Source organism: Saccopteryx leptura, chromosome 2, assembly GCF_036850995.1.
Source record: "Saccopteryx leptura isolate mSacLep1 chromosome 2, mSacLep1_pri_phased_curated, whole genome shotgun sequence".
NCBI lineage: Eukaryota > Metazoa > Chordata > Mammalia > Chiroptera > Emballonuridae > Saccopteryx > Saccopteryx leptura.
The window spans coordinates 229,667,851-229,694,747 of NC_089504.1; the positions used below are offsets into that span (position 1 = coordinate 229,667,851).

Genomic DNA, 26,897 nt, shown 5'->3' on the forward strand with positions numbered 1-26,897 from the left:
ATAGAGGTAAAGTTATCCTTTTAGTAATTTTTGTTTATTGACTTTAGAGAGAGGAGAGAGAGAGAAAGGAGATGAGTGGAAAACATCAACGAATAGTAGTTGCTTCTTGTATGTGCCTTGACCAGGTAAACCGAAGGTTTCGAACCAGTGACCTTAGCATTCCAGGTCAACTCTTATTCACTGCGCCACCACAGGTCAGGCTTGAGGCAGAATCTTTACTTCTCCGTACTCTGAGATTCTCCTGCCCATGACAGTCATGAGTTGGGTGTGTGTGCAGGTGTAAGTGTATGTACTGTTGGTATGTGTATGTGTGCTTAAGTATGTATGTATTTATGTTTGTGAGTCCATCCCTGTGGTTTTTACAAATAAGTCAATAACACTATTATGTATTTACATATAGTTTTAACATCACAAAAACTTACCGTATTTCCCCATGTATAATATACATTCTTTTTCAAAAAATTTGAGGTCTAAAAACTGGGTGCGTCTTATATATAAAATGGTTGTAGATTTTTTACTTGCATTTCCTGCTTTTTCACACTTTTTTTGTGCTCATAGTTGAAGACAGTGATTCATCATCAGAGAGAGATGAGGACAAGCTAATGGATGGGAGTTTTGACAGTGATGAGGATCTGTATAAATTTTATGATGAATAAAACTTGAGTTCCATAACTTCATGTAATAATTTTTTTTCAAATTTCATCTTATACATGGGGAGATATGGTAGCTACTGGTTATAATTTTGTATTATACATATGTATGTGTATGTATATATATCATACACACACACACACACACACACACACACACACACAGTGTGTCCGTAAAATCATAGTGCATTTTGGACCGGTCACAGGAAAGCAAAAATAGATGATAGAAATGTGAAATCTGCACCAAATAAAAGGAAAACCCTCCCAGTTTCTGTAGGATGATGTGGCAGCATGTGCGCATGCACAGATGATGACGTAACACCGTGTATACAGCGGAGCAGCCCAGGGCATGCCAGTCGAGATGTAGACAGTACAGAGGAAAGTTCAGTGTGTTTCAGTGTGTTCTGTGGCTCGCTAAATTTGAATCCATGACTAAAGTGCAACATGAATTTGGTGCGTTTATAGCGAAGCACCACCACATAGGAATAACATTACTCGGTGGGATAAGCAGTTGAAGGAAACCAGCAGTTTGATGGAGAAACCCCGTTCTGGTAGGCCATCAAGTCAGTGACAAGTCTGTAGAGGCTATACGGGATAGCTATCTAAGGAGCCCTAAAAAATCTGTGCATGAGCCCACATCGAACTGCACTGAATAGGTATTAAACTGGGAGAGTTTTCCTTTTATTTGGTGCAGATTTCACATTTCTATTGTCTTTGTTGCTTTCCTATGACAGGTCAAAAGTGAACCATGACTTTATGGACACACTGTATATATATACATATATCATACATATATATATATATATATATATATATACATACATACACACACACATTCACAGAGAGACAGAGAGACAGAGAGACAGAGAAAGGGACAGATAGGGACAGACAGGAAGAGAGAGAGATGAGAAGATGAGAAGCATCAATTCTTCATTGTGGCACCTAAGTTATTCACTGATTGCTTTCTCATATATGAGAAAGCAAGGTGACCCGGGACTACAACAGAGTGAGCGACGCCATGCTTAAGCCAGCGACCTTGGGCTTCAAGCCAGAAACCTTTGACTCAAACTAGTGATGACAGGGTCATGTCTATGATCCCATGTTCAAGCCAGGGGCCACGCACTCAAGCTGGATGAGGCCATGCTCAAGCTGTTGACCTTAGGGCTTCAAATCTGGGTCCTCCACTTCCCAATCTGATGCTCTATTCACTGTGCAAAAGCCTGGTCAGGCTGTATATATATATATGGTTTTTTTATATTATATAATACATCTAGGCACTGAGAATGGCCCCAACAGCCCCAGCACCTTCTGGCCCAGGGACCTGGAAGCAGGTTGAGCACCCTCACAGCTAATGAAACAGCCCCGCTGTGTGCAGCTGGTGGAAGGAGGAAGCGATGCCCCTCCCCCATACCGGTTCACTTTCCACCACAGGAAACTCCCTGTGCAGGGAGTGAGGAGGGGAGGGGAGGAACCCGGGCCATGACAGAGAGCCCAGAGCTCTGCTTGCTGAGGCCTAATGTTGACCCTGGAAAATCCCTCCTTAGGTGTCTTCTCCTTTGCTCGCAGAGCACAGTGGGTCATGTTACTTCAAGAAGATATAGTTTTGTTATGTCATTTTCTATCTATCTCTCCTGTAAATCAAGCCTGGGCAATGACTTCATAAAAAGAGAAGATAAAATATGAGGCAAATATGTAAGTCAGAGTCGAGTACTCATGCAACTCCTGAGGAACCAGATACAAACAAGTCACACTTCAGTGAGGACACTGCCTGCCCATGTGTGCAAGAGCCAGTAGAGGATCTTCCTAGCCTGCCTGGCCCAGAACCCTGAGCTCTCAGGCACAGTCCACCAGCGCCCCCTGCTGGTCACAGAACACACAACCAGCCACCCACTTCACACCACCCAGCTCTCCTGGGAGGGCTCTGGTTTTGCAGTTGCACCTTTCCAATGAGGCTAACGGGGCAGTAGAATTAGCTTATTCCCTCTGTGATGTTGGGGTTAAGCCATTGATTTTTCCTAGTCACTAATGACCTGTAGAGAGCTTTATAAAATACTATGTCACCAGATATTAAAGGATTACCTGACAATTGAGTTACTTCTACCTGACTCCTGCTCCCATTATTGGAGCATGACCACATTGTTTCTTCCTAGCTCATGGACTTTTTAATTATTGATCTTAGAGATAAGAGAATGACAGAAACATCAATCTGGTCCTGTTTGTGCTCTGACCAGGGATCAAACCCATAACCTTTGCAGCTCAGGACAATTCTTTAACTAACCAAGCAATCCAGCCAGGACCGTTGAGTCAAGTCTTAGACTTAAAGTTCCCCATTAATCCCATTAGTTCATACCTGGTAATAATTCTACTGGGATGATCCTTACGAGTTGAAATATGTGTTTGTTTTGCTCTTGCTGGTTGTTTGTCATGAGTGTTTCCTGTTAGGTCCCCAGCCCCCAGTGGACATGCCCTGACTTTTTTTTTATGCGTCCTTTGCCATGAGAACACATTGCTGTCAGGGAAAAAATGTCTTATGTTTTTCATACTAATGCAGGTACTTACTCACCCTTGAATGTGATACAAACAATACTTCCATTCTTCTGACTCTTAAGGTATTTAAGACATTTTTTCTATTTATGTAATTTTTCTCAGTACAAAAGTTGATATAAAATATTATTATGAGTAAAATTCTACCTGTTTTAGAAGTTCTTCCTTCATCATGAGATTTATAAACTCTATATTTTCTATTTTCAGTCTTCATTTTCCGGGCTCATGTTCATTTGTTAAGGGCCCTATGGATTTAATGGGGGTTGGATTAAAAAGGTTAGGTATAAATTAATTGATATTTACTCCATATCATTCTAATAGGAGAAAGCACAGGAAATGTAGAACGAGTCACGGGGTTAAACTAGAAGAAGCAAACAGGAGACAGGCCTTAGAGCCACGCTGTTTCTGGAAAGGAGCTCCCAAGGCCTGGAGGTCAGGAGCTCCTCAGAGTGTCATCTCAGAAGAAAATAACACCCAGCTTCCCTACGGTGTCAGGGTTCAGAGAATGAGCATCAAATCATAGGCCAGGAGCAAGGAGAGCCACGGGGTTGGGTGATGCCACCTGGGTCTCCCAGGTCACATATCCGGGGTTTCTTTTGTCCTTGTCACACCATCCAGAAACTCTGAGGGATATATTGTATCTGGGTACAAAGTGATTCTGTTTGAATTGAAGAGCAATAAGAAATAGAGTTGTTGTCGGTGAGTCCTAGATACAGGCCATGATAAAATCTTAAGACCTCCTGGTTTCAAAGCCAAAGTGTCAGGAGAGGACAAGACCTGAGTAAGGGTGGTCACAGTCAGGAACAGAGCAGTGATGGGTCCCAGGGGAAGGAGGGTAGATTTTCACCTCACTTCTGTATGGCGGGAAGTTCTCTTTGGCATCAAGCTGTGTTCAGTCTGTGGCAGTGGTGGTCAGCCTCCTCATCATCTGGAGCTTGGGGGTCAGGAAGGCCGTGTGCACACACAGGAGACAGAGAAGAGGCAGAACCCCTGAGGGTCAGTCTCCCCTGTCTGTGTCACAATGTAAGAGATCTGCCCAGAAATCCTGGCAACCATTGCCATGGTAACCCTCCATGTATGTGCTCCCCTGGGGCAGGAGAAGGCTACTTCAGGTCTAGGCTCATCAAGAGCTTCACGGGGTGAGTGACACAGGTACACTCTGGGGAGTCCCCGCTCCTGATGTCCCACAGCCCACCCCACACCCTGGATTGTTCGAAAACTCCCATGGGCTGTCAGAGGAGAGAGGGCTCAGTCAGTGCTTGTGGGTTCAGGTCACCCACTGAGGGGAGTCTCCATGACCCTGAGTGCTGTTATCTCATCCATGGACTCACCTCACTGCCTTTCGTGAAGCAAGCTCTGCATTTTCCCAGCAACGGTGGAGTGTCACCCATCCCCTCAGGTCCCATAGAGAGATATACTGGACTCAGACTACAAAACTCATCTCCTCTTGACTAACTACCATCTCCGGGACATCACACCTGAAAGTACCTGTGAGAGTGCAGGTCAGCTTTGTGCCTGAATTCTTCCCGAGCCTGCGTCCTCACACAGCATCTCACGTTGTGGTGCCTCGTGCCCGCATGGCGGTTGGCAGTGAATTCCAGACCAAGCTAGACAGCTCCACTTCAGCCTCACGGTGCTGACACTGAGGGAGGAAGGTGTATGCAGACCTCTTCCTCACCTTCTACACTGGATTCAGGGATGCCAGAGAGCTCGCTGCTTCCCTCAGGGGGCTGCAAAGGGGTGAATGTGGGCGGGGTCATGCAGGAGCAGGAATCAGACACAACATGAGAGCTGAGGAGACATGGGCATGACGTGAAGTTCCTGTGGTTCTGGGTGAAGATGTAGAGAAGATTCACAAGGTGATAAGAAGAAGGAAGACAGAAATAAATCACATGACCCAGGAGAAGGAAATGGCCAGGAAAAATGATATTACAATAGAATTCTGAAATGCAAACTCACAGGGGAAGAGCTTCATGGCCTCAGAAGATGCACTTTGGTTCGTCAGGTCACTGAGCTTGCTGGCTGGTTGAGGCTCCTGGAAAGAAAGAGTGGTAGCAGCCATGTGTCAGGGGGTGAGATGTGAAGAGAAGGTGACAAGGTGGACAGAGGGACAACAGAGTCACTTTAGGACATATCAGATGGCAACTCTAAGAGAACATCCAAAGTCTAGATGTCCTTCTTTGGATGTTCTGTATAAGAGGAATCATGGTGATTTGTAGATTTGGTCACAGAAGAAAATAAACCCAATGCTTAGCATTTCATTACCCTTTGCAACATTAATCATTTTATTTTCAACACACACAATTTACATCATTGGCCATATCTTAGCATAATAAAAATAGTAAGATTTAAAAATATTTCCTAAAAGTATTTAGCGTCTTAGTGATGTCCAAGGTAAAATATGAGTTGAACAAACTTTATGAAACATGTTCCTGCCCTGTTTGTGTGAGAGTTATGTGCTTTGTGTGAGAGTTATGTGCATAACTTTTTTAAAATTATTTTGTGACATGTTGACGTTACTTAGTGAGATAGCTAAGTGTATTATTATTCATAATCTGTCTATACTGTTGTGACTGAGTACCAAGTAAAACTTCAATAAATTACTTTTTTAGGATCCTTGAATATTTTCCAAGAGCTACTAAAATTTTCTTTGCTGACCTCGTGTTTCAGAAACTTACAGCCACAGACACATTTTTGTGACAATGGGCCAGAGATGACTTTGTGGTCATTAGCTGCTTGGTAGAGGAAGATGAGAACATAGAGACTAGAATTGGGAAAAATAGTTGACCCTTGGCCTATGAGCATAACATAACATGATAGATACAGACAGATGATTCCATAAGGACAGTGACAAGGACAGCCAAGCTGGGGAAACCAGGAGAGTTTACCTGTGGTTCTTATAGTTGGCTTATATCCTGAAGGGGCACAGTCACAATGAAATCAGTCAGGCTGATTCTGATGTCATCTGTGACCAGACCCCTGTGAGGTGGACATTGTCAGCAATGGAACAAAGGTTGCAGAGGGAGAAGTTGTTTTGTTTGGGGATTAGAAGGAGCCCCAACATAAAATATATAAATAGAAGATAGTTTTTGGTGCTGGATTCAGTCTGGTCCTCACCCGACAGAGTGACAGGTAGAAGAGAGATGCCAAGGTGTAGTGTGGAGGTAACCACCACTGAAGGTTTTCAACTTTTGTTAACTTCTTACTACCTCAGTTAACATGAAGCAATCTTTCTATCTCTCAAGAGATTACCTGAATTTCAGTTCACTGTATCACAGATCAGAGTGCTGGCCCAGACTGGTCAGTGCAGGGATATCTGAATGGCCAGGGAGCTGAGCTGCAGTTCATGAGATGGGAACAGCCTGGCTCGTGTCCCCTGCCCGATCCCAGTGTCCACCGTACATGTCCCAAAGTGAACTAATGAAGACATTGGGAGGAAGAGAGTTGAGCATAGGGAGGAAATATTAGCTGAAATTTCTCTAATTTTCATTTCATATATGGACCCCAAATTTCACCGAAACATGGTTGAATTGTAACTAACCCCAGTTCTAAACAAACAGACTCTACATTACCTAAACCGTTGAGATAAGCCCTTTCCTTATCACAAGGATGTTGACAGGGGGATGGTGTGAGTAACTGGGTCCAGTCACCTTGAAAGCTGAATTTCTGATCAATGGTCAGGAAGAGACCGTCTTTCCATCCCTGGGGTTTATTGTATATATTCGATGCCTGTGACTGCAGAAACATTTTGTGCCCATGTAGGAAACCAGCCAGTAGAAAGAATATTTCTGCTTGTTTGTGCCCACTAATCCTCAGACATCATCATCCCCAACAGTGTGCTGAACTTTCCTGCCATGTCTACGTAGCACCCAGAGTCCCTAGACCTACGTCCGGCATGTTGTAGGTGTTGAGCAAATGGGGTGGATGCACATCATCTGGAAAGTCAACTGTCCTGGACTCTGAGCCCCTGGTTCTGCCCTCACCCCTTGATATAAATGTAACTGTGTCATCTCAATATCATGTGGTAAAGCGCAGCCACAACATGACTGTCTTTGGAGAGAACACATTGAAGGAGGTAATTAAGGTAAACAAGGCCATATGGAGGGGGTGCCCAAATCAAGTAGGGCTAGTTTAACATAAGAAGAGGCAGAGAAATTTGCAGTGAGCACACACAGAGAAAGGCCATGTGAAGACTCAGCCACAGTGCAGCCCTCTGCCAGCAAAGGTGAGAGGTATCAGGAGAAATGAAACCAACACCTTGATCTTGGACTTCCAGCTTTCAGACCTGTGAGAAAATTTGTTTCCATTGAATAAGCCACCCAGTCTTTTCCTTATGTTACAGTGGCCCTGCGCTAATGTGTTCTCATGGACCCAGGTCATCTCCCCCGGAAACCAGGGATTTCTGCTCAGTTTGAATAAGCCACACTATGCATTGCCACCAAAGACAGGTTTGAGGGCAGAATCTGAGACTATGAGGGCACGTTCTGGGAACAAAGTCTCCTGCGGTGGCTCTCAAACACCAGTTTTTGTCCAAAGCGAAAAGGAAGAAGCTGTATTGGCAGAATATTGGTCTCTCAGGGAGGTGCCAATGCAGGGAGAAAATGCAGGGAAGTGAGGATTGTGTCTCACTTCCCCACTGGCCTGGAGCGCGGTGGGAGCTCTGAGGTTGTTGTCAGAGGACTGGCGCTGACAATAAGTCTTGTCCTCAAGCTGAAGCCCAGTGATGACCAGGGAGCTGGAACTGCCAGACTGGGAGCCAGAGAATCAGCTGAGGACACCTGAGGGTGAACTGCTATCTTAAAAGAAGGAAGCAGCTGCTGTCACAGGAGTGGGAACTTCCCAGGGGACCCATTGTGGGAGACAGCAGGTTTGTGTCTCACTTCCCCACAGGCCTGCAGCACTGTGGAAGCATCGAGATTATTGTCATAGGACTGGCAGTAATAATTGGCCTCATCCTCAGCCTGGAGCCCAGCGATGGTCAGCGTGGCTGAGCTGCCAGACTTGGAGCCAGAGAATCTCTCAGGGACCCCCGGGTCACGATAGCTATCACCATAGATGAGGCGTTTGGGGGCTGTTCCTGGGAGCTGTTGGAACCACTGCACATCATAAACATCCCCGATGTTGGAGCTGCTCCCAGTGCAGGAGATGGTGACCTTCTGTCCCAGGGCCCCAGACACTGAGGGCGGCTGAGTCAGCACAGCCTGGGCCCAGGATCCTGGAAGAGGGAGAGACACAGAGATGGAGATTCTGGGCTGTGAAACAATAGGACAAAGTAGACCCCATGTGTTATCCCAAAGTCCCTTCCCTTGTCCCCTTATCCAGTCACCTGTGAGGTGAGCAATAAGGGTGAGCAGGAGAGGGGACCAGGCCATGGTGGGGATCATCCCTGAGTCCTGTCTCTGTGGCCCCACAGCTGAAGCAGAGCTTCCCCCACATCTCTCCCTGCCCCTCTTCATACTCTGCAAGGGGGAGGGGCCACTCATGCAAATGAGACTCCACCAGATTTTTTATCCCTCACTGGATTGGGGTCACGTTCCTGTGCCAGAGGATGTTAGAGAGTGGGAAGTGGTGGGGCTCTCCGTTGCCTAGAAGGGTGACAAGGTCACAGCTGTGAGCCCTGAGCAGAGAGCCTCAGGCAATGCCAAGTAACAGGTCCCAGCTCTGATTGCCCCCAGACCTTCAGGAACAGTCCTTGTGCACCCCCTGGTGCCTTGGCTTAGATACAGCATGGTGTAACATGGTGAGTAAGCCCCATCAGAGACAGCCCCTGCCTCCCACAACTATGTTGCTGTAACTGTCTACTTACTTCAAATTGGGCAGAGGTGACATGCCAAGAGAACCCCAGGAAGTCAACCCTAATCTGTTAGAGCAGCTATAACTCCCCTTGAGCAGGATCATTTTCTGAAGATCAATTTCTCATGATCGATGTCTCTTGACCTGGTGGGGCTGCCCCCGCACTGATGAGAACAGGGGCCAGTTACGCACCTTGTCCCCCAGGGATTCAGACAGTGTCCCCGTTCAGGACAGAGGACAGCACAGCAGTGATGAGTCATGTTTACACTATCGACACAGTTCCCTGACCTTCAAGTCATCATGTCGAGGTTGGTGCTTCTGCTATACTTCCAACTGCTGTGAACTTGATGCCCTCAGCCCTGTCACTGGCTGTGTGCTGTCCCGCTGTCCTATGTCCCAGGGCTGCTGCAACAAAGTACCACACGCTGAGTGACTTAGAGCATGGGACATGAATTCTTTCTTAGTTGTGGAGCTAAAGTCTGATATTAGAGTCCAAAAACATTAAATATTGCTATAAATATTTAAAATAAAATAGAGCTCAATAACATTAATAATTCTATACACTTTTATGAAGTGAAATTTATTCTAATGTAGGAATTGTTTAATAGTAAGAAATATTTTAATATAAAACAAGGAACCTCAACCAAACCTTCAGAGATTTGATGGTTCCAATTATATTGTTCATATTTTTCCTCAATAACCAAAACTATGTAGACTGTAATATTTTTGGTTACAGCATTGATAAACACACTTATTCATAAGTTACTCAAAATGGAAAACCACAGTCCAATCACATTAAATATTGCTACAAATGTTTAAAATAAAATAAAAAAGCTTAGTAACATAAATAATTTTATACACTATTATAAAGTGTGTATTATTCTAATGACACTAATTTTGTTTACTGTTAGGAAATATTTTAGTATAAAACAATACATTAATACATCAATAAATATGACCATTCTGTCTTGATTGATGCTGGCAAAGCACTTTGAGGTTTAACACTAACTTCTGAAAAGCCATATAAAAATAGCAACATAGGCATTTATAATGTGGAAATAAACACTCACACACGTGCATAACTTAGTATTAAATGCAGCATCTTAGTTACTGAAATGGGGAAGGGACATTTCCACAAAAATCAGCAACAGGGAAAGGTGACCTTTATCTCCATTGTTATTCACAACATTCTGCACATATTCCTATCCTCTGTGCCCAGGTCCTCACAGACCAGAGTAGAGGAAGGAGGAGATGAGCCCGGGCCAGAGGCCCCTGGTCTAGATCACCATGGGTCCTGGGGGGACAGCTCACCCAGTGAGCACACTGATACCTGAAGCTCCCAGGAGACACTGAGTGTTGAGCCAGCTGGTTGGAGCAATATCAGGATTGTCACACACTGTCCCACTCTGCCCTCAGACCTCAACCCCTCCTGTCCTCTCTGACACACCGGACCCTCCAGTAGAGGAGCACTGCTGTCCTGATCCTCTCTTCTGAAGCTGCTTGTGACATCACAGAGGGACCCGGAGCTGCTGGGATTGTAGACAAAGAGGGCATTGGGTTAAGGTTGTAACTCTCGCAACTAAGAGGAATCAGAGACCTTATCTTTCATGCTAGTCAGCAATACACACTGACATCATTGATTTCACCTCCATAAATATAGACTGTTTTCCCTTTATTTTTTTTTATTTTTTTTAATAAATAAATTTTTATTAATTTTAATGGGGTGACATTAATAAATCAGGGTACATATATTCAAAGAAAACATGTCCAGGTTATCTTGTCATTCAATTATGTTGCATACCCACCACCCAAAGTCAGATCATCCTCCGTCACCTTCTATCTAGTTTTCTTTGTGCCCCTCCCCCTCCACCTTCCTCTCTCCCTCCTTCCCTCCCCCCCCCCCATAACCACCACACTCTTGTCCATGTCTCTTATTCTCGTTTTTATGTCCCACCTATGTATGGAATCATGCAGTTCTTGGTTTTTTCTGATTTACTTATTTCACTCCATATAATGTTATCAAGATCCCACCATTTTGTTGTAAATGATCTGATGTCATCATTTCTTATGGCTGAGTAGTATACCATAAACCAAATGCCCTAATTATTCTTTTTCTTTAAATCTCTTTTATTTTACGTAGAGACAAGGACACAGAGAGACAAACTCCCACATGTGCCCCTACTGAGGGCTGCTCTGTTGCTCAGCAACCAAGCTATTTCAACACCTGAGGCGAGGCAATGGAGCCATCCTCAGAGCTGGGGCCAAATTGTTTGAATTGAGCCATGATTATCAGAGAGAGAGAGAGAGAGAGAGAGAGAGAAGGAGAGAGAGAAGAGAGAAGAGGGAGGGTTGGAGGAGCAGATGGTTGCTTCTCCTGTGTCCTGACAGGGAATCAAACCAGGGAATTCAACACACTGGCTATGCTCTACAACCAGCCAGGGCTCAAAAGCCCCAATTTAAAACACCTGTTTTTCCAACACTCTCATCTCCAGTGCCTGGGAACCCAGGTAAGATCTGAGGCTGCTCAGGGGTCTCAAAGGGGGTTTATGTGTCCTGCTTCCTCCTGAGCACACAGCACTGTGTACATTGAGTCTCATCATCTGCGGGAATGTTGTCATGACCCCATCCTCAGTCCTCCCCCTCGCTCATATGCTGAGTGATTCATGCATCTCTCAGTTATGATTATAAAGGTGACTGGTTTCTAATCTTCAATCCTGATATTGTCCCTGTTGGGTAGGGATCCTTTGATTTGCTAGAAGGAGAAAATGAGTCTAGAATGCATGAGCTCATTTTAGTATATATTTTTCAACATATGTACACAAGGACTTCCATACTGTGGATGGCAGAGCCAGCAGCATTTGACCTGTAATCCGGAAGCAAATTAGACGGCGGCAGACATCCTGGGTGATGAGCACCGGTGCCAGATGATGGAGCTGAGGAGTGCGAACGCCCGCTCCTTCCATTCCGTCTCTTTCCTGTAAAGGAGACTCTGTTCAGGGAGAAACAAGGTAAGAGGAAATATCAGCCATGCTCACGAATCCACAGAATTCTGTTTGCTGAGGACTAATGGTTGGCATTTAAAAATCCCTGCTTTGGGGTCTCCTATCATGTGCCCATGGAGCAGTGTAGGTTAAGTTCTTCAAGAAAATATAGTCTTGCCCTGGCCGGTTGGCTCAGCGGTAGAGCGTCGGCCTGGCGTGCGGGGCACCCGGGTTCGATTCCCGGCCAGGGCACATAGGAGAAGCGCCCATTTGCTTCTCCACCCCCCCCCCTTCCTCTCTGTCTCTCTCTTCCCCTCCTGCAGCCAAGGCTCCATTGGAGCAAAGATGGCCCGGGCGCTGGGGATGGCTCCTTGGCCTCTGCCCCAGGCGCTAGAGTGGCTCTGGTCGCGGCAGAGCGACTCCTCGGAGGGGCAGAGCATCGCCCCCTGGTGGGCAGAGCGTAGCCCCTGGTGGGCGTGCCGGGTGGATCCCAGTCGGGCGCATGCGGGAGTCTGTCTGACTGTCTCTCCCCGTTTCCAGCTTCAGAAAAATACAAAAATAATAATAATAATATATATTATTATTATATATTTATTATATATATATTTATATATATTATATATATATATTATTATATATTTATTATATATATATGGTCTTGTTTTCTTGTTTCCTATCTCTTTTAAGCTATCAACCAGACCTGGACAATTGAATCCATGAGGGGAAGGCACTGAGATATGAGGTAAGTGTGTGAGTCAAAGTCAAATGCTCATGTGCCTTTCTGGGTCCTCATGTGCAAACAAGTTACACTTCACTGAGGACATTGCCTGGCTAAGCATTTAAGAGCCAGTGGAATATTTTCCCACTGGAACTGGCCCTGAATCCAGTGCTTTCAGGCACAGTTCACAAGCGCCCTCTGCTGGTCACAGAACTTATGTCCTGCAGCCCCTTCCAAACCATGCAGCTCTCTGGAAGGACTCTGGTTTGGGCAATTGGATCTTTCTGATGCCACGACCCAGGGCAGTAGAATCAATAGTTCTCATTGTAGTTTAGGGTTGACACATTTATTTTTCTATGTCACTAATGATCTGCAGAAAACAATAAAATGCAATGTTATCAGATATTACAGGATTGTCTGAGATCTGAATTTGCTTCTATCTTGTCCCTGGGTTCATCACTGGTATGTGATCACCCTGTACAAGGTCCAGGATTAAGGTTTATGTGAAGAACTTTGTTAGTTCCTGTTTTATCGGAACAGTGAGAAACAGACATCTTGCCACACAATTAAGTAACCAAATTAAGGAGTCTTTATTTTAAAGCCAGCGACCTCATGGAGACCTAAGTATTCAAATCTAGCAGCTCCAAACACAATCTGGGGTTAGTTTTTAAAGTCAAAATGACATACTGACCGGGGATTGGGGAGGAGCAGAAGCAAGCAGTAAGAAAAAGCAGTGAAACATGCTCTCTTACAATGTTTATCTGTAAGATTAATTCAGGGAAAAACATTCCAGACACATCTGCAACCTTGCGGAACTATCCAAGGCCACAGCCTGGGAGACCAATCTCAAGGCCCGGGGAAGGGAGTTTTTAAGAAATAGTAATTTCTGCTGAAAGTCTTTTTGTTTTAGAGAAAGTAAGTTCTGCCAAAAATTACTCATGCTAAAAGCCTTTCTCTCCTATATTTCATTCCCTACTGGTTTTGATTAAATTTTAATCAAATCATTGATTTATTTTTGTTGCTATCTTCTTGTATAGGTATATATTGACTTCTGATTACTATTAATTTGATAGAGTATATCCTTTCTCGAACAAACCTTGATATAAAATTGATTAAACATGGTCCTAATGTTAGACAGGATAAAATAAAGAAGACCAATTTCAGGAAACAGGGTAGTTAGCCATGGTGACCAATTAAACATTCTCTGGAACCAATTCTCCAATTGTTCAAATTATTTTCTTCTTTTTTCTATGTTTGTCCTAACTAAAGATAGACTTTCTTTAATTACACCAGAATTATTAACATAGAAACAACAAGTTTCTCCTAATGCTGCACATAAGCCTCCTGGTTGAAGAAAAAGTAGGTCTAAACCTTTTCTGTTTTGTAAAACTGTTTCAGCTAAGGAATTTACTTGAGCTTCTAAATTGGAGATAAATTGCTTTAAACTTTCTAAATCATAATTGATTAGACTATTTAACTTCCCTATTTGTATTTCTCCTGTTATTAAGGCCGTAGTCCCAATTACAGCTGTTTCTTGCTAATTTTAATCCTACTAGTAAGGAGACAAGAACTGGGACTTGTTTCCAACAAGACAACATGCTAGGTGGTTGCATTAATAGCCTTCCTTTATTTCCTTTATACAAATAAACTTGAACCATAATATATATCAGAATATACAATAGAGGCTTATTCTGTTCTCTAAATGTCTTTTTTTTTTTACAACCTGCACAAACCTTCTGCAACTTACATAAACCCTCTTTACTATTCAGAAATAACTAGCTTTCATAACAACTTATTTTCTCCCTTTTTTCTTGCAAAAGCATTTCTATACCTTATACCTTTCATTATTAAAACTATACAACTCCTTCCTAATTAATCAGAACTCTTAATTTCTAAAAACCTCAAAATTCAGTGACAACCAAGCTAGCAACAAGCAACAAGTATCTTTTTTTCAAAATATACTTCCTTTTGGAGGTGCCCTCCCCTCAAGTAGCCCATCAGACACATGACTAATATTTACAAGTCACTTTACAGGCATAGCTATGAGCATATATGTACTTTTCAATTACCTTGTAGCTCATCTCCCAGCTGTGGGACCTATACCCCCTCTTCTGCATGACCCACAGCAGCATACACATTAAACCTTAAGATGACTTGCTCTGCCCGTCACCCGACCCTAGCCTCCCCCCCTCCCTTTCTAAAGTTCAATAATAAGGAGTCCCATAGCGAGGTTCCTCAGGCTTCTGTGCTACAGAGACTAGAGAGCTTCCAGTTTGTGGCTGGAGCAAGGCATATTGTCCTTCTTAGGGTCAACTTACAGGGGTTAGTGGGATCCATCTGCACCATCTATGAGGGGGTCTCCAACGAAGCTTAGGGAGAAGGGGTGTTGCCCTGCTTAATACAATTTTATACAGGGTGAATCCTGCCCAGTGGGGGGTGCATTGTGTTTTCAAAATAGCAAAGGTAAGAAGACTGACCTAGTTTTCATCTTTCTCTAAAATGAATTTAGTCAGGACTTCTTTCAGAGTTTGGTTCATTTTTTTTACCTGTCTCAATCTCTGAGGCTTGTGAGCACATTGTAATTTCTAATTAATATTGAGTGCCTTTCCTAATAGCAGTGAGATTTTGGACCCAAATGCAGGTCCATTATTAGACCCAATATCAATAGGCAAGCCAAATCTGGGAATAATTTCATACAGCAATTTCTTAACAACTGTTACTATGGTCTGAGTTCCAGTAGGGAAAGCTTCTACCCATCCTGAAAAGGTGTCAATAAAAACTAATAAGTACTTATATTCCTGTGCTGGTGGCTTTATTTCACTAAAAGGTCTCCCTTAATGTTCTTCTGAGAAAGCTCTTCATTCCCTATTTCTTTTTAAAACTTCTCTACTCTGCTTAGCATTTACTTATATACAGACTAAACACTTGGACACTACGCTTTCTATAATAGATTCTAAGCCTGGCAAATAGTAATTTTTCTTAAATAATTCTCTTAGCTTAGTTTGGCCTAGATGATTGGCTTGATGTAGCTGCCGATAATCTCTCTGCCTAGGGCTTCAGGTAAGCAGGGCCTTTGTCTTGTAACTCTAACCACCCTTCCTTATTTCTAGACGTTCCTCTTCTTTTAGCAAAATCCTCCTCTAGTTGGCTATAAAAAGGTGTCTCTGGCACCAAGGGTTTCAGTAAAGTCACTGAAATTTCTAAAAGCCCTACGGGTTTTAGGGCTACTTCTTTGTCTGCTTGATCAGCTACCCAATTTCCTTTGCCTCTATTGAGTCCCCTTTCTGGAGTGCTGGGCAATGAGTAAGGGCTACAGTCTCTGGTAACCAAATGGCTTCCAGCAAGGCTAAAATTTCTTCTTTGTTTTTAATGTCCTTACCAGCAGACATTAAAAATCCTCTCTCCTTATAGATTGCTGCATGAACATGGGCAAAAGCATACCTACTGTCAGTGTAAATAGTGACCTTTTTTTCTTTGACCCAACTTAACACCTGTGTGAGAGCAATCACTTCTGTCTGCTGAGCCGAGGTCCCATGGGGCAAGACTTGGGCCTATATGGTAATATTAGGAGTCACTACAGCTGCTCCAGCACGTTGAACCACATCTAGGACAAAACAGCTTTTATTTGTGAATAGCTGTTCTTCCACATTAGGAGGGGGAACATCAGTAAGGCCTGGACTTGCAGTTGAACAGAGTCCAGCACCTCAGAGCAGTCATGCTAGGGGATGCTTGAATCGTCATCAGGCATCAGGCTTGCTGAGTTGATAGCCTGCATCCAGAGAAACTTAATGCGAGGCTGGTCTATGAGCAGAGCCTGATACTGTGTGATCCTAGCATTACACATTCACCTTTCTAGAGTTCCTCTAAGTAAAGTCTCTACTGCATGTGGGTCCATCAGGAACAGTTATTTCCCCATAGTCCATTTATTTGCATCTCTCACTAGTATGACAGTGGCAGCTATTGCGCTGAGACAGTTCTAAAGCTTCTTGTTCTTTATCTGTCCAAATTAACTGTTGGGTTCCTGCTGTACAGGAGTATAAAGGCTTGGCTATCTCTGCAAATCTAGGGATCCACAACCTGTAGTAGCCAACTGCCCTTAGAAATTCTCGAACATGCCTCTGTTAGAGAAGGTTGGGATCCGAAGGATTGCCTCTGAGTACACTTTCCCTCCTCAGTGTGGACACCTAGATAGGTCACCTTGGAGGTGCAGAATTGTGCCTTTTTAGCTGACACTCGGTACTCAGAGTCTGCAGTGTTTGTCAAAGACCCTCAGTGACTGTCTGGCAGCTTACCTCTGTATCCACAGCTAGAAGCATTTCATCTACATCTTGTACCAAAGTGCATTCAGGATGTTCCTGGCAGAAGGCGAGCAGGTCCTGATGTAGTGCCTTATCAAAGAGGTCGATGAATTCTTGAAGCCCTGTGGCAATCTGGTCAATGTTAGTCTGGTCCTGAAATGCCTGCCTCTGGGTCATTCTACTTGAAGGTGAAGATGGGCTGACTTATAGGGGCTAAAGGAGAATATTGAGAAATCATCTTTTAAATCTAAGACTGTGTAAAATTCCAAGTTTGGTGACAACAGGCTTAAGAGTGTGTAGGGGTTAGGCAAAGTTGGGTGTATTGTTGCAATCTGCTTATTTACTTCCTGTAAGTCCTGGACTGGATGATAGTCTTTGGTGCCTGACTTCTGAACAGGCAGTAAGGGGATATTCCATTTAAAGTGACAATGAAGAGGAATACTAGCTTCTAACAGTCTCTTAATATAGGTACTTGCTCCCTGAGAGCAGTCCAAAGAGGGGAGTGAGAACAGATTGAGAAGCTCAGTAAGGAAGTCTACTGGGTATTCCCCTACTTGTAAAGTTACCTTGGGCTCCTGGGGGCTAACGAGTATGGAGCCGTGGCCCCATTAGTGCTCCTGTAAATTAAGGACTCCTGGGGTCTGCTGCGACTTTCCTTTCATTTTTGGACAGTCTTTCATCTAATGTCCTTCTTCTTTACAATAAGCACATTGATTTTTTTTTTCTTAACTCAGGCTTTCCTCCCTTTTTGTTTTCTTTTTTCTTTTTTATTTTTTATTCTGGTGTTCTAAAGCAGCTGCAACTACTTTAGTCATCCTCTTAGTCTGTTTCTTCTCAAGGGTGCCTCAATAATTATAAACTTTCTGGGCTATTTCTAACAATTGGGAAATTACCACCACTGGGAAACCCTCTAATTTTTGTAGCTTCCTCCTAATATCTGGAGCTGACTGGGTACACAGAAGCTAAGTTAACTGCCCTAGCATTTTCCAGCAACTCAGGGTCTAGAGGTGTATAGACCCTGTAAGCTTCCTGCAGTTTTTCTCAGAAAGCTGCGGAAGTCTCCTGAGGACACTGAACGACTTCTGACACCTTAGACAAGTTCATGGGTTTCTTAGCAGCTCCCTGATCCCAGCTAACAGAGATTGGTGAAAAGTGTTCAAAGCTTCCTGTCCTGCTTTTGCATTGAGGTCCTATTTGGGCTGGACAATAGAGAATACCGTCTCAAGGTTGTCCTGATTGTCAGAGCCATTTCTCCCTAGCATGACAGCTTTTCTTGCCTCTGATTTGATTCTTTCTCCTCAGTAGTGGCAAAGGTGACTAAAATCTGCAGATAATCATCACAAGTGAGGCGGTGTTTACAGCACCAATTCTAATCGTCCTGTAAGGGCCTGAGGCTTCTATTCTGAGTTTTCTAATTCTGTAGGTCCCTTGAGAAAAGGGGACATAAACCTTGAAAAGTTGCCTCCCCTGCAGTAACCCATCAGCAGGCATGGCTTTCCCAGGGTTAAAATGGATTTAAAAGGGACAGTATTCCTTAAGTGTTCCCCTTGGGTTTGGCTCTATGTATGAGGCAGTGAGAAAGTGACTTCCTGATTATTCCCTGGAGTCAAAGCAGAGGAGATAGGGGGGGGGCTGTAGCAAGGGGGTAGCATTCTGAATTCCTCTGGTGGTTTACAATACAGGAGGCTGTTTGAACATGCAAATGCCCTTGGCTGACCTTGCCACTAAAACCTTTTGTCCCAATCAGCTGGTGCAGCCCTTGAGCTAAGAAAGAGGGTTCTTTATGAGAACATGCTACTTGGTCAATATAGGAGAATTGGTCAGGGACCTGGGATTCCCAGTGTCTGAGGGGGAGGGACCAGCACCACAAGCTACATGAGGAGCTGCTACACCAAGCGACACCATGGAACTCAAGTGAGTGCTGTGCAAGCTCCTCCGCCCCAACACTATGGAGGTGGCATTGCCCTGGCTGCCATTTTTACTTTCTCAGCCTCAGCTGTAGCCACCTGGCCACCTGCTGCAGCTCGCACTCTGCTGCAGCCCAGTCTCCCACCATGGATAGGCCTACAGGGACAATGGCCTGTGATGGTGTTATAGACTGCCCGGGCTTTCTCTGGGTCTAGCAATTCTTCACTTGGTCATTCTGCTCTAAAAGTTGGCCACTTTAATTCACAGAGTTTTCAATGTACCTTTAGATAACTTTTACATTATAGTTATCAAATAAATTGTAATTCTTAAGCATATACTCAAGAGGAGTTTAACTCTTACTTTGCCCTTCCCCTATTGTTACAAACAATATTACCACAAATGAGCTTCCTAAGATCATGAAAGGGATGAAAAAGTTTGTACTAGTTTTCTAAAATGTTCCCCATTGGGTCATGTTCTGGAGAACTAAAGGACAGAGAGTTTTCAGACAAAGGTTGACATACAGGGGAAGGGGATGCCCCATGAAATGCCTCAAACTGGAAACTCAGGTGCAGGCACTAAACTCTTTATTCACACACCATTTACTCAGGCGTTTTTGGTGTAGAGATAAAATAACAAAGCAAAAGCAAAGAATGACATCTTAGCAGGAGAAAAATCAGAGAGGGACCTTTGAAAATAAAGGTCCTCTAGGACAGCATGTAAAAATACACAAAAGCAACAAAGCAAGCAGAGGGTAAGCATATAAGAGAGCAAATTCACATGTGTCCCAGGACTCTTTTACAAAAACAGACTTCTTATTACTCTCCACTGACATCTTGGCCCTGGAGAGCCTATTGTGTGAGTGTGATTACATCTGATCCTTGATCACAATAGTTTCAAACTGGCTAGACACAGACAAATTACAGGTTGAGCAAATTGCAAATTTGCTCTACTCACCTCTGGAGGCTTTCCTGATGACTTCAAATGGGTGGACAGGCATTCTGATGTCCATGGCTGACAGTTAGCCAGGCAGAAAAGCTCAGCCTAAGGTGCTGGCCCTGGAAAGTCTCAGGTGGCAGTTCCTCTGCTGGAGTTCATTTCCTGGAAGTAAGGCTGAGGAGGCCAGTGGCCCTGCTTGTGTGTGGCAAAGACAAAGGTGTCCAGAGGACAAGAACTCGCTGGGGCCTCCAAAATGTTGTATCACAACAGTGAGAAACAGATGTTTTGCCACACCAAATTAAGTAACCAAATTAAGGAGTCTTTATTTTAAATCCAGCAACCTCACAAAGACCTAAGTCTTCAAATTCAGTGACCCTGAACACAGTTTGGCACTAGCTTTTAAAGACAAAATTACATACTGATTGGGGAATGGTGAGGAGGAGAAGCAAGCAGTAAAACAAAGCAGTGAAAAATACTCTTTTACAATGTTTATCTATAAGATTAATTCAGGGAGAAACACTCCAAACACATCTGCAACCTTGCAAAACCATCCAAGGCCACAGCCTGGGAAACCAACCTCAAGGCCAGGGGTAGGGATTTTTTTTTTTAGAAAAAGTGAGTTCTGCTAAAAGTCTCTTTGTTTTAGAGAAAATAAGTTATGCCAAACATTACTCATGCTAAGAACCTTTCTTTTCTATATTTCAGTTCCTACCTGGTGATTACTGTACTTGATGAGCCTTGTCACTGGATTGATTTGGAAGCTGGGTTGTTGTCAGGGCTCCCGTCAGCTCCCCGTCCTCACTGCACACATCCTGGCTCTTTATCTGTGTCTTTGCCATGAGAACATGGTGTTGTCAGAGAAGAAAGGACTTTTGTTGTTCATTAATTCAGTTTGTTCTTATTTACACTTGAACTCACCCTAGGAATAAATATATACACCCTGGGGTGGGCAAAGGTAGATTTACAGTTGTAATACAACTAAGTAATACAGTAATTAATAAATAATAACACAAGGTGAAATGTTGTGGTTTATGAACTCATAAATGTTAACATACTTTTGCTCACCCTTGAATATACATATATAATATATAGCTATCTGATAAATTTAAGATACTTTTTGTCTAGTTTTGTAATTTTCCTCAACATTGCCATAAAAACATATCTTATTTTTTTTCAGAGCTTATTTCTTCATTTATGACCTAAATTGCTCCTGCCCTGTTGTGTCCTAATCCACATTAGCCCTGATAAAGTTCATTTCTCATGAGTTCAGAAATTGTACTAGGGTGAGATTTATAAATTCTAAGTTCAAAAAATAGATATTTAGCCTGACCAGGCGGTGGCGCAGTGGATAGAGCATCGGACTGGGATGCGGAGGACCCAGGTACCAGACCCCCGAGATCGCTAGCTTGAGCACGGGCTCATCTGGTTTGAGCAAAGCTCACCAACTTGGACTCAAGGTCGCTGGCTCGAGCAAAGGGTTACTTGGTCTGCTGTAGCCCCATGGTCAAGGCACATATGAGAAAGCAATCAACGAATAACTAAGATGTTGGTTGCAGTGAAAAACTGATAATTGATGCATCTCATCTCTCTCCGCTCCTGTCTGTCTATCCCTCTCTCTGACTCTGTCTCTGTAAAAAATAAAAATAAAAAAAATAGATATTTATTTATTATCACACCAAACAAAGAACCACAGAGGGAAAGGTATGACAGGTCATGTGGTCACAGTGGAGGAAGTGAGCAGGTGACAGGTCTGAGAGCCATGTCCTTACAGGGAGGCTCCCCCAGAACCTGAAACTCAGGGTTCCTCAGAGGGTGACCTCTAGGAAACAAAGAAAGCAACTTCCCTGAGTGGTGAGGGGGCAGGGGGCAGGCATCAAGCCCAGGCCAGAAACAGGACCATGCAGGGAGGCGGGAGAGGGCCCCCAAGTCTCCAAGGTCACAGATGCCAGACTTGTGCATTTCTTGTCACCTGCCCAGTAGCTCTGAGGGATATTTTGTATCTGAGTACAAACTGATTCTGTTTGAGTTGGAAGGCCAGTAATAAAAGTAAATATTTTATTGACCACTGAAGACAGACCAAGACAGGAACATGAGGCTACCTGGTTTAATAGCCCAAGTGACAGCAGAAGATGTCTTGTGACTAGCAGGTGTTGGTCACAATCAAGGACAGAAAAAGGGAGCCACAGAGACCTGCTTTCTCTGAGCTTTAGGAGGAAAATGACAGTCCCCACAGATAGGTCAAAATGAGCAAATGTAGAGGGAAGGTGACATAACCTTTGGAGCTGATCCCCCAGAGATACTGAGTGGTAAGGTTGACCCAGTGATTGACCAGAACCACTAGGACCATGCACACTGGTGAGTCAGACTTCAGCCCTGGGCTGGGCTTGGGTGAAGTCAGACACCTCCTTCCTCACCCCCAATGGGAGGAGCACAGCCCTAAGACCTGGTGTAAGCTTGTGTGTCCATGATCAGGGTGAGAAGGTGTTAGCAATAAATAATTGAACATTCTGACTAAGGAAAATGAGAAGACATTAACTAAGGAAAGAAGAAGACATCAGCACACCCACAGGAACAAGAAAAAGAGTTGCTGACTAAAGAGGTGACAACACATGTCACCCTGTATTACACTTGGTTCCAGGGTAAGCAATGCTGTCAGCTCCAGGCAGGGAGAGCACAAAGAGGTTTTAGTCTCACTTCCCCGTGACTCTGGAGCACCGTGTAACTCTTACTCTTGACGTCCCATGCATTACAGTAATAGTTTGCCTTATCCTTAGGCTGGAGCCCAGAGATGAGCAGGAGCCCTGCATTAGAAGATGTGTCTTTGGATCCAGAGAAGCGGCTGGGGACCCCGGGGCCCTGGTGCTTAGTTGAGTCTGATTAGAAGTTCAGAAGATACTGGGGAGGGCTCCCTGGCTTCTGCTGGTGCCAGAATATCCTGTACCCACCAACATTGAAGTCACTACTCAGGGTGCTGGTGAGTCTGGCTGATGCTCCAAGAGATGCAGAGAGGGAAGATGGCTGAGTCAGCACAGGCTGGGACAGGGAACCTGCAAACACAGATGGCACATGCAGCAAGATCTAAAGTAGAATTCCTCAAGGTCTAAATCAAAGTGAGTAATCCAGGTTGGACAGCTGCCCTTGTCTGTGAGGTTTGTCTCTACCTGCACAGTGAGAGAGGAGCACTAGGAGGAGAGGGGTCCAGGCCATGGTGCTCACAGCCCTGAGCCCACAGTGGGGGTGGGCTGCCCCAGGCCTCCTTTTCTTCTCCCCCCTCTGCCAGAGGAGAGGCTGTCCATGCAAATGTGTGTCCCTCAGTGACGCCCAGCCCCTCCCTGAGCCCTGGTGCTGAGCTCAGTTCACACCCCACACTGAGGAGCATGGAGGGTGACTTCACTCTCTAGGAAGCCCTGGGAGGAAGCACCTGCTGAGACCACACAAAGGTCCCTGCTCAGGGGACTCTGCCAGGACAGACAGGACACAGCTGCTGTGTCTCCATCAGTGAGCACAGGGCCTATTCTGTGAGCCTCATATTTGTTCAAGTAAATGGTCCTCAGTGAGCAGCTGTGTAGGGACCACAGGGTTCCTCAACAGTGTCCCCAACTGGCAAATATCTAAAAATAAAAAATTTATAAAAAAATTCAGAGATAGCCTCTATTAAAAATAGATGAAATGCACATTTTCATCGGAAGACACAGATTTGGCTTTAGATGAAATAAAGAAAAAGAGAAATTTTAGTAGAAAAATTAAAATGTAATGAAAACTACTGTACTGAACAGCATGAGATACAGACAATTCACAAGGAAATACGACCAATTCTTCAGAGATCAGACAGGTCCCATTTAGTTGCTCTATATTTTCCATCATATTTAAAAGTAGGTAGCATGTCATAGTTTTTGGTCAAAATATTGATAGAGTTACTTGACATATAAATTACACAAAAACAGAAATTACAGTATAATAACATTAAATATTGCTACAAATATTTTAAATAAAATATTAACCTATATCTCAGTATCAGATAAATAACATTATACACTACTACAAAGTGTGATTTATTGCAATGATGCAAGTTTTGAGTTATATTAAGAAATATTTATATTTTCATATAACACAACGTATTCCTACAGCAATAAATATGATCATATTGTCTCTATTGATGTAGAAACATTTGAGAAAATTAACACCAACTCTGAAAAGCCATATAAAGAGGAAAACATGCATTTATAATATGGTAATAAACACTCACACACTTGCATAACTTTGTACTAAATGAAGCATCTTAGTTAATCAAATGCAGAATTGGCACTTCCACAGATATCAGGAACAGGCTAAGGTCAACTTTATCTCCATTATTATGCAAATATTAAAAAATAAAATTATTTGACATTTGATTATGCTGCATACCCCTCACCCAAAGTCAAATTGTCTTCCATCACCTTCTATCTGGTTTTCCTTATGCCTCTCCCCTCTCCCACCCCCTCTCTCTCCTTCTTCGCCCCATCTCCCCCATACCCCCCCTTTACCATCACATTCTTGTCCATGTCTCTGAGTCTCATTTTTATGTCCCATCTATGTATGGATTCATATAGTTCTTAGTTTCTTCTGATTTACTTATTTCACTCCATATAATGTTATCAAGGTCCATCCATGTTATTGTAAATGATCCGATGTCATCATTTCTTATGGCTGAGTAGTATTCCATAGTATATATGGACCAAAGCTTTTTAATCCACTTGTCCTCTGACGGACACTTAGGTTATTTCCAGATCTTTGCTATTGTGAATAATGCTGCCACAAACATGGGGGTGCTTTTCTCCTTTTGGAGCAGTTCTATGGTGTTCTTGGGGTATATTCGTAAAAGTGGGATAGCTGGGTCTAATGGCAGTTTGATTTTCAATTTTTTGAGGAATCTCCATACTGTTTTCCACAGAGGCTGCACCAGTCTGGAGATGTTCTCTCTCAACATATGTACCCTGATTTATCAATGTAACTGCATTAAATTTAATAATAAAAATATGTATATATTTTTATACATAATATTATTTTATATATAATAAAATAATAATATTTTATTATTAGCCCTGTGGTCCCTACACATAAAAGCAGTGGTACATATATACAATAGAATACTATGGGGCCATAAAAAAAAAGGAAATCTTACCTTTTGCAACAACATGGACGGACCTGGAAACTATTATGTTAAGGGAAAAAAGCCAGGCTAAGAAAGAAAAATATCATATGACCTCACTCATTTGAGGAATCCAAGGAATAATGAGAACTGAGGAATGAAATTGAGACAGAGGAGGGACCAAAGGGACCAGAGGAAGAGAGGACAGAGGGAAAGGGGATGATAGGATGGGATAATCCAGAAGGAAAGGGGGAGGGTTCTGTGTGGAGGGGGGCAAGTGCGATGTTGGGGAAATACGGGGGAGGAGGGATGCTTTCGGGTAACACTAGAATTTAAGTAAATAAAATAAATTAAAATCAATTAAAAAAAAAAAACAAAACTTAAACAAGAGAAATCTATATTTAGGTCTCAGCTTTGAGGGGAACAGCCAAGTAGACATTCTTGAAGATACAAATGGAAGATATGGCCTTAAACAATCCGGTGCTGGTGCAGAAGCAACAGCAGGGACCTCCCTGTGACAAGTATTAGTGACAATGGGTGATGGAGGCATAATGAGTGAAACAAGAGGAGCGAGAGGTGACCTTGGCCCCCTTCCCAGGGGGAAGAGCAGGTTGAGAAACCTGAGGCAGAGCCCAATCCGATGTCACAATTTTCCATTCACATGGGCTGAATCACATTCATGGGGCTTCTGTCCCAGAGCCAGAACCCCACACTGCAGAGGCTCCCATTGCAGATGGGAGAGCTTCTGCCCAAGGGACCAACACATTGACACAAAAGGATGTGAGGAAGTGAGTCTGGTGTCACAGGACCTGCTCTGTATGGACCTGGGAGGTCAGACCCTGTCCGAGCCCAGGTGCTTCTCTCCCTAACTCTGACAAACATGGGAAGACAGCTCAAAGCTCTGTGTCCTGAGTCCCACAGGGGAAATCCAAAAACAAGCTGATTCTTATTTTTTACACAGACTTTTCTAACAGCCCACGTCTTCCTCAGAATTGCATTCTGGGTCCTCGTTGTCTATCAGCTCCAACATGTATCAGATTTAGCCAAAGATCCCATAGAGAACAAGTAGATAACAGCAATTTAAAACCATCTGCTGAGAGAGCCAGACCCAGGACGTCATAGGGTGATGAGGACTTCACAATGCCAAGAATATCACCCATCAATGAGCACAGAGTGTATCCAACTGCCCTAGAGCCCCTGAGTGGATCACCTGCAGTCTGGCATTGCTCCCCCTACTGGCCACCGGGCACATCCTCCAGCCACTTGATGTCCCTGAGCACACCAGGCAGAGGGGTATTTTTGTAGGAGTCTTTTCTACATCTTAGATGTAGACACTCTCTACATCTAAGAGAGTGAGGGGAGAAAGGACCTTTCTAAGTCTCCATGGGAACAGGGATGCTTTAACACTTGGACTTTTATCTCAATGGAAAAATGTAATTTTGTTTTCAAATTCTCAATCTCTCTCCACTATACCACTGCAGCTCCTAATGTATCTGCTGTGCCAGGTACCCCACGTATGTGTGGTAAAAGGTAACGGGTGACACATGAACACACTAATAGCAGCAGTGCCTGAGCATAAGTTGGGGATACAGAGGGAGCTGACCCCAGTAGCCTGAACAAATCTGAGGTATGTGAGTTGGGACCAGTGGGAGAGTCAGGTGATTCTCCCGGCAAAGGGGGGAGAGCGCTCACTCATGTCAGGGGTCAGGGCCGGTGCAAATGAAAGAGAAAGGGGGAGGCTGTTGGCTGCTGATGCTGATAAATGGCCAGTTGAGACCTGAGAGATAGAGCTTCTGACGATGTGTATCTGCCATCTCCACACTGTCTGTTCCTGGACTTTGTGGCCGGGGTCCTCGCAGACCAGAAGGGGAAAGAGGAGAAGCAGATGAACCAAGGGCAGAGGCACCTGGCTCTTGATCAGCATGGGTCCTGGCGGGACAG

The 26,897-nt window shown here is 43.9% G+C and overlaps 1 protein-coding gene across 1 annotated transcript in view; it reads right to left on the reverse strand.

The window, feature by feature from the left end:
* Positions 1–4,822: 4,822 nt before the first annotated feature.
* LOC136391870 (uncharacterized) overlaps positions 4,823–26,897 on the reverse strand; it is a 95,250-nt gene continuing 73,175 nt past the window's right edge. The window contains exons 2-4 of the mRNA XM_066363754.1: positions 8,075–8,409; positions 7,824–7,943; positions 4,823–5,023 (exon numbers count right to left, since the gene is read on the reverse strand). Coding sequence (XP_066219851.1) covers positions 4,823–5,023; positions 7,824–7,943; positions 8,075–8,409 — 656 coding nt within the window. The remainder of the gene's footprint in view (positions 5,024–7,823; positions 7,944–8,074; positions 8,410–26,897) is intronic.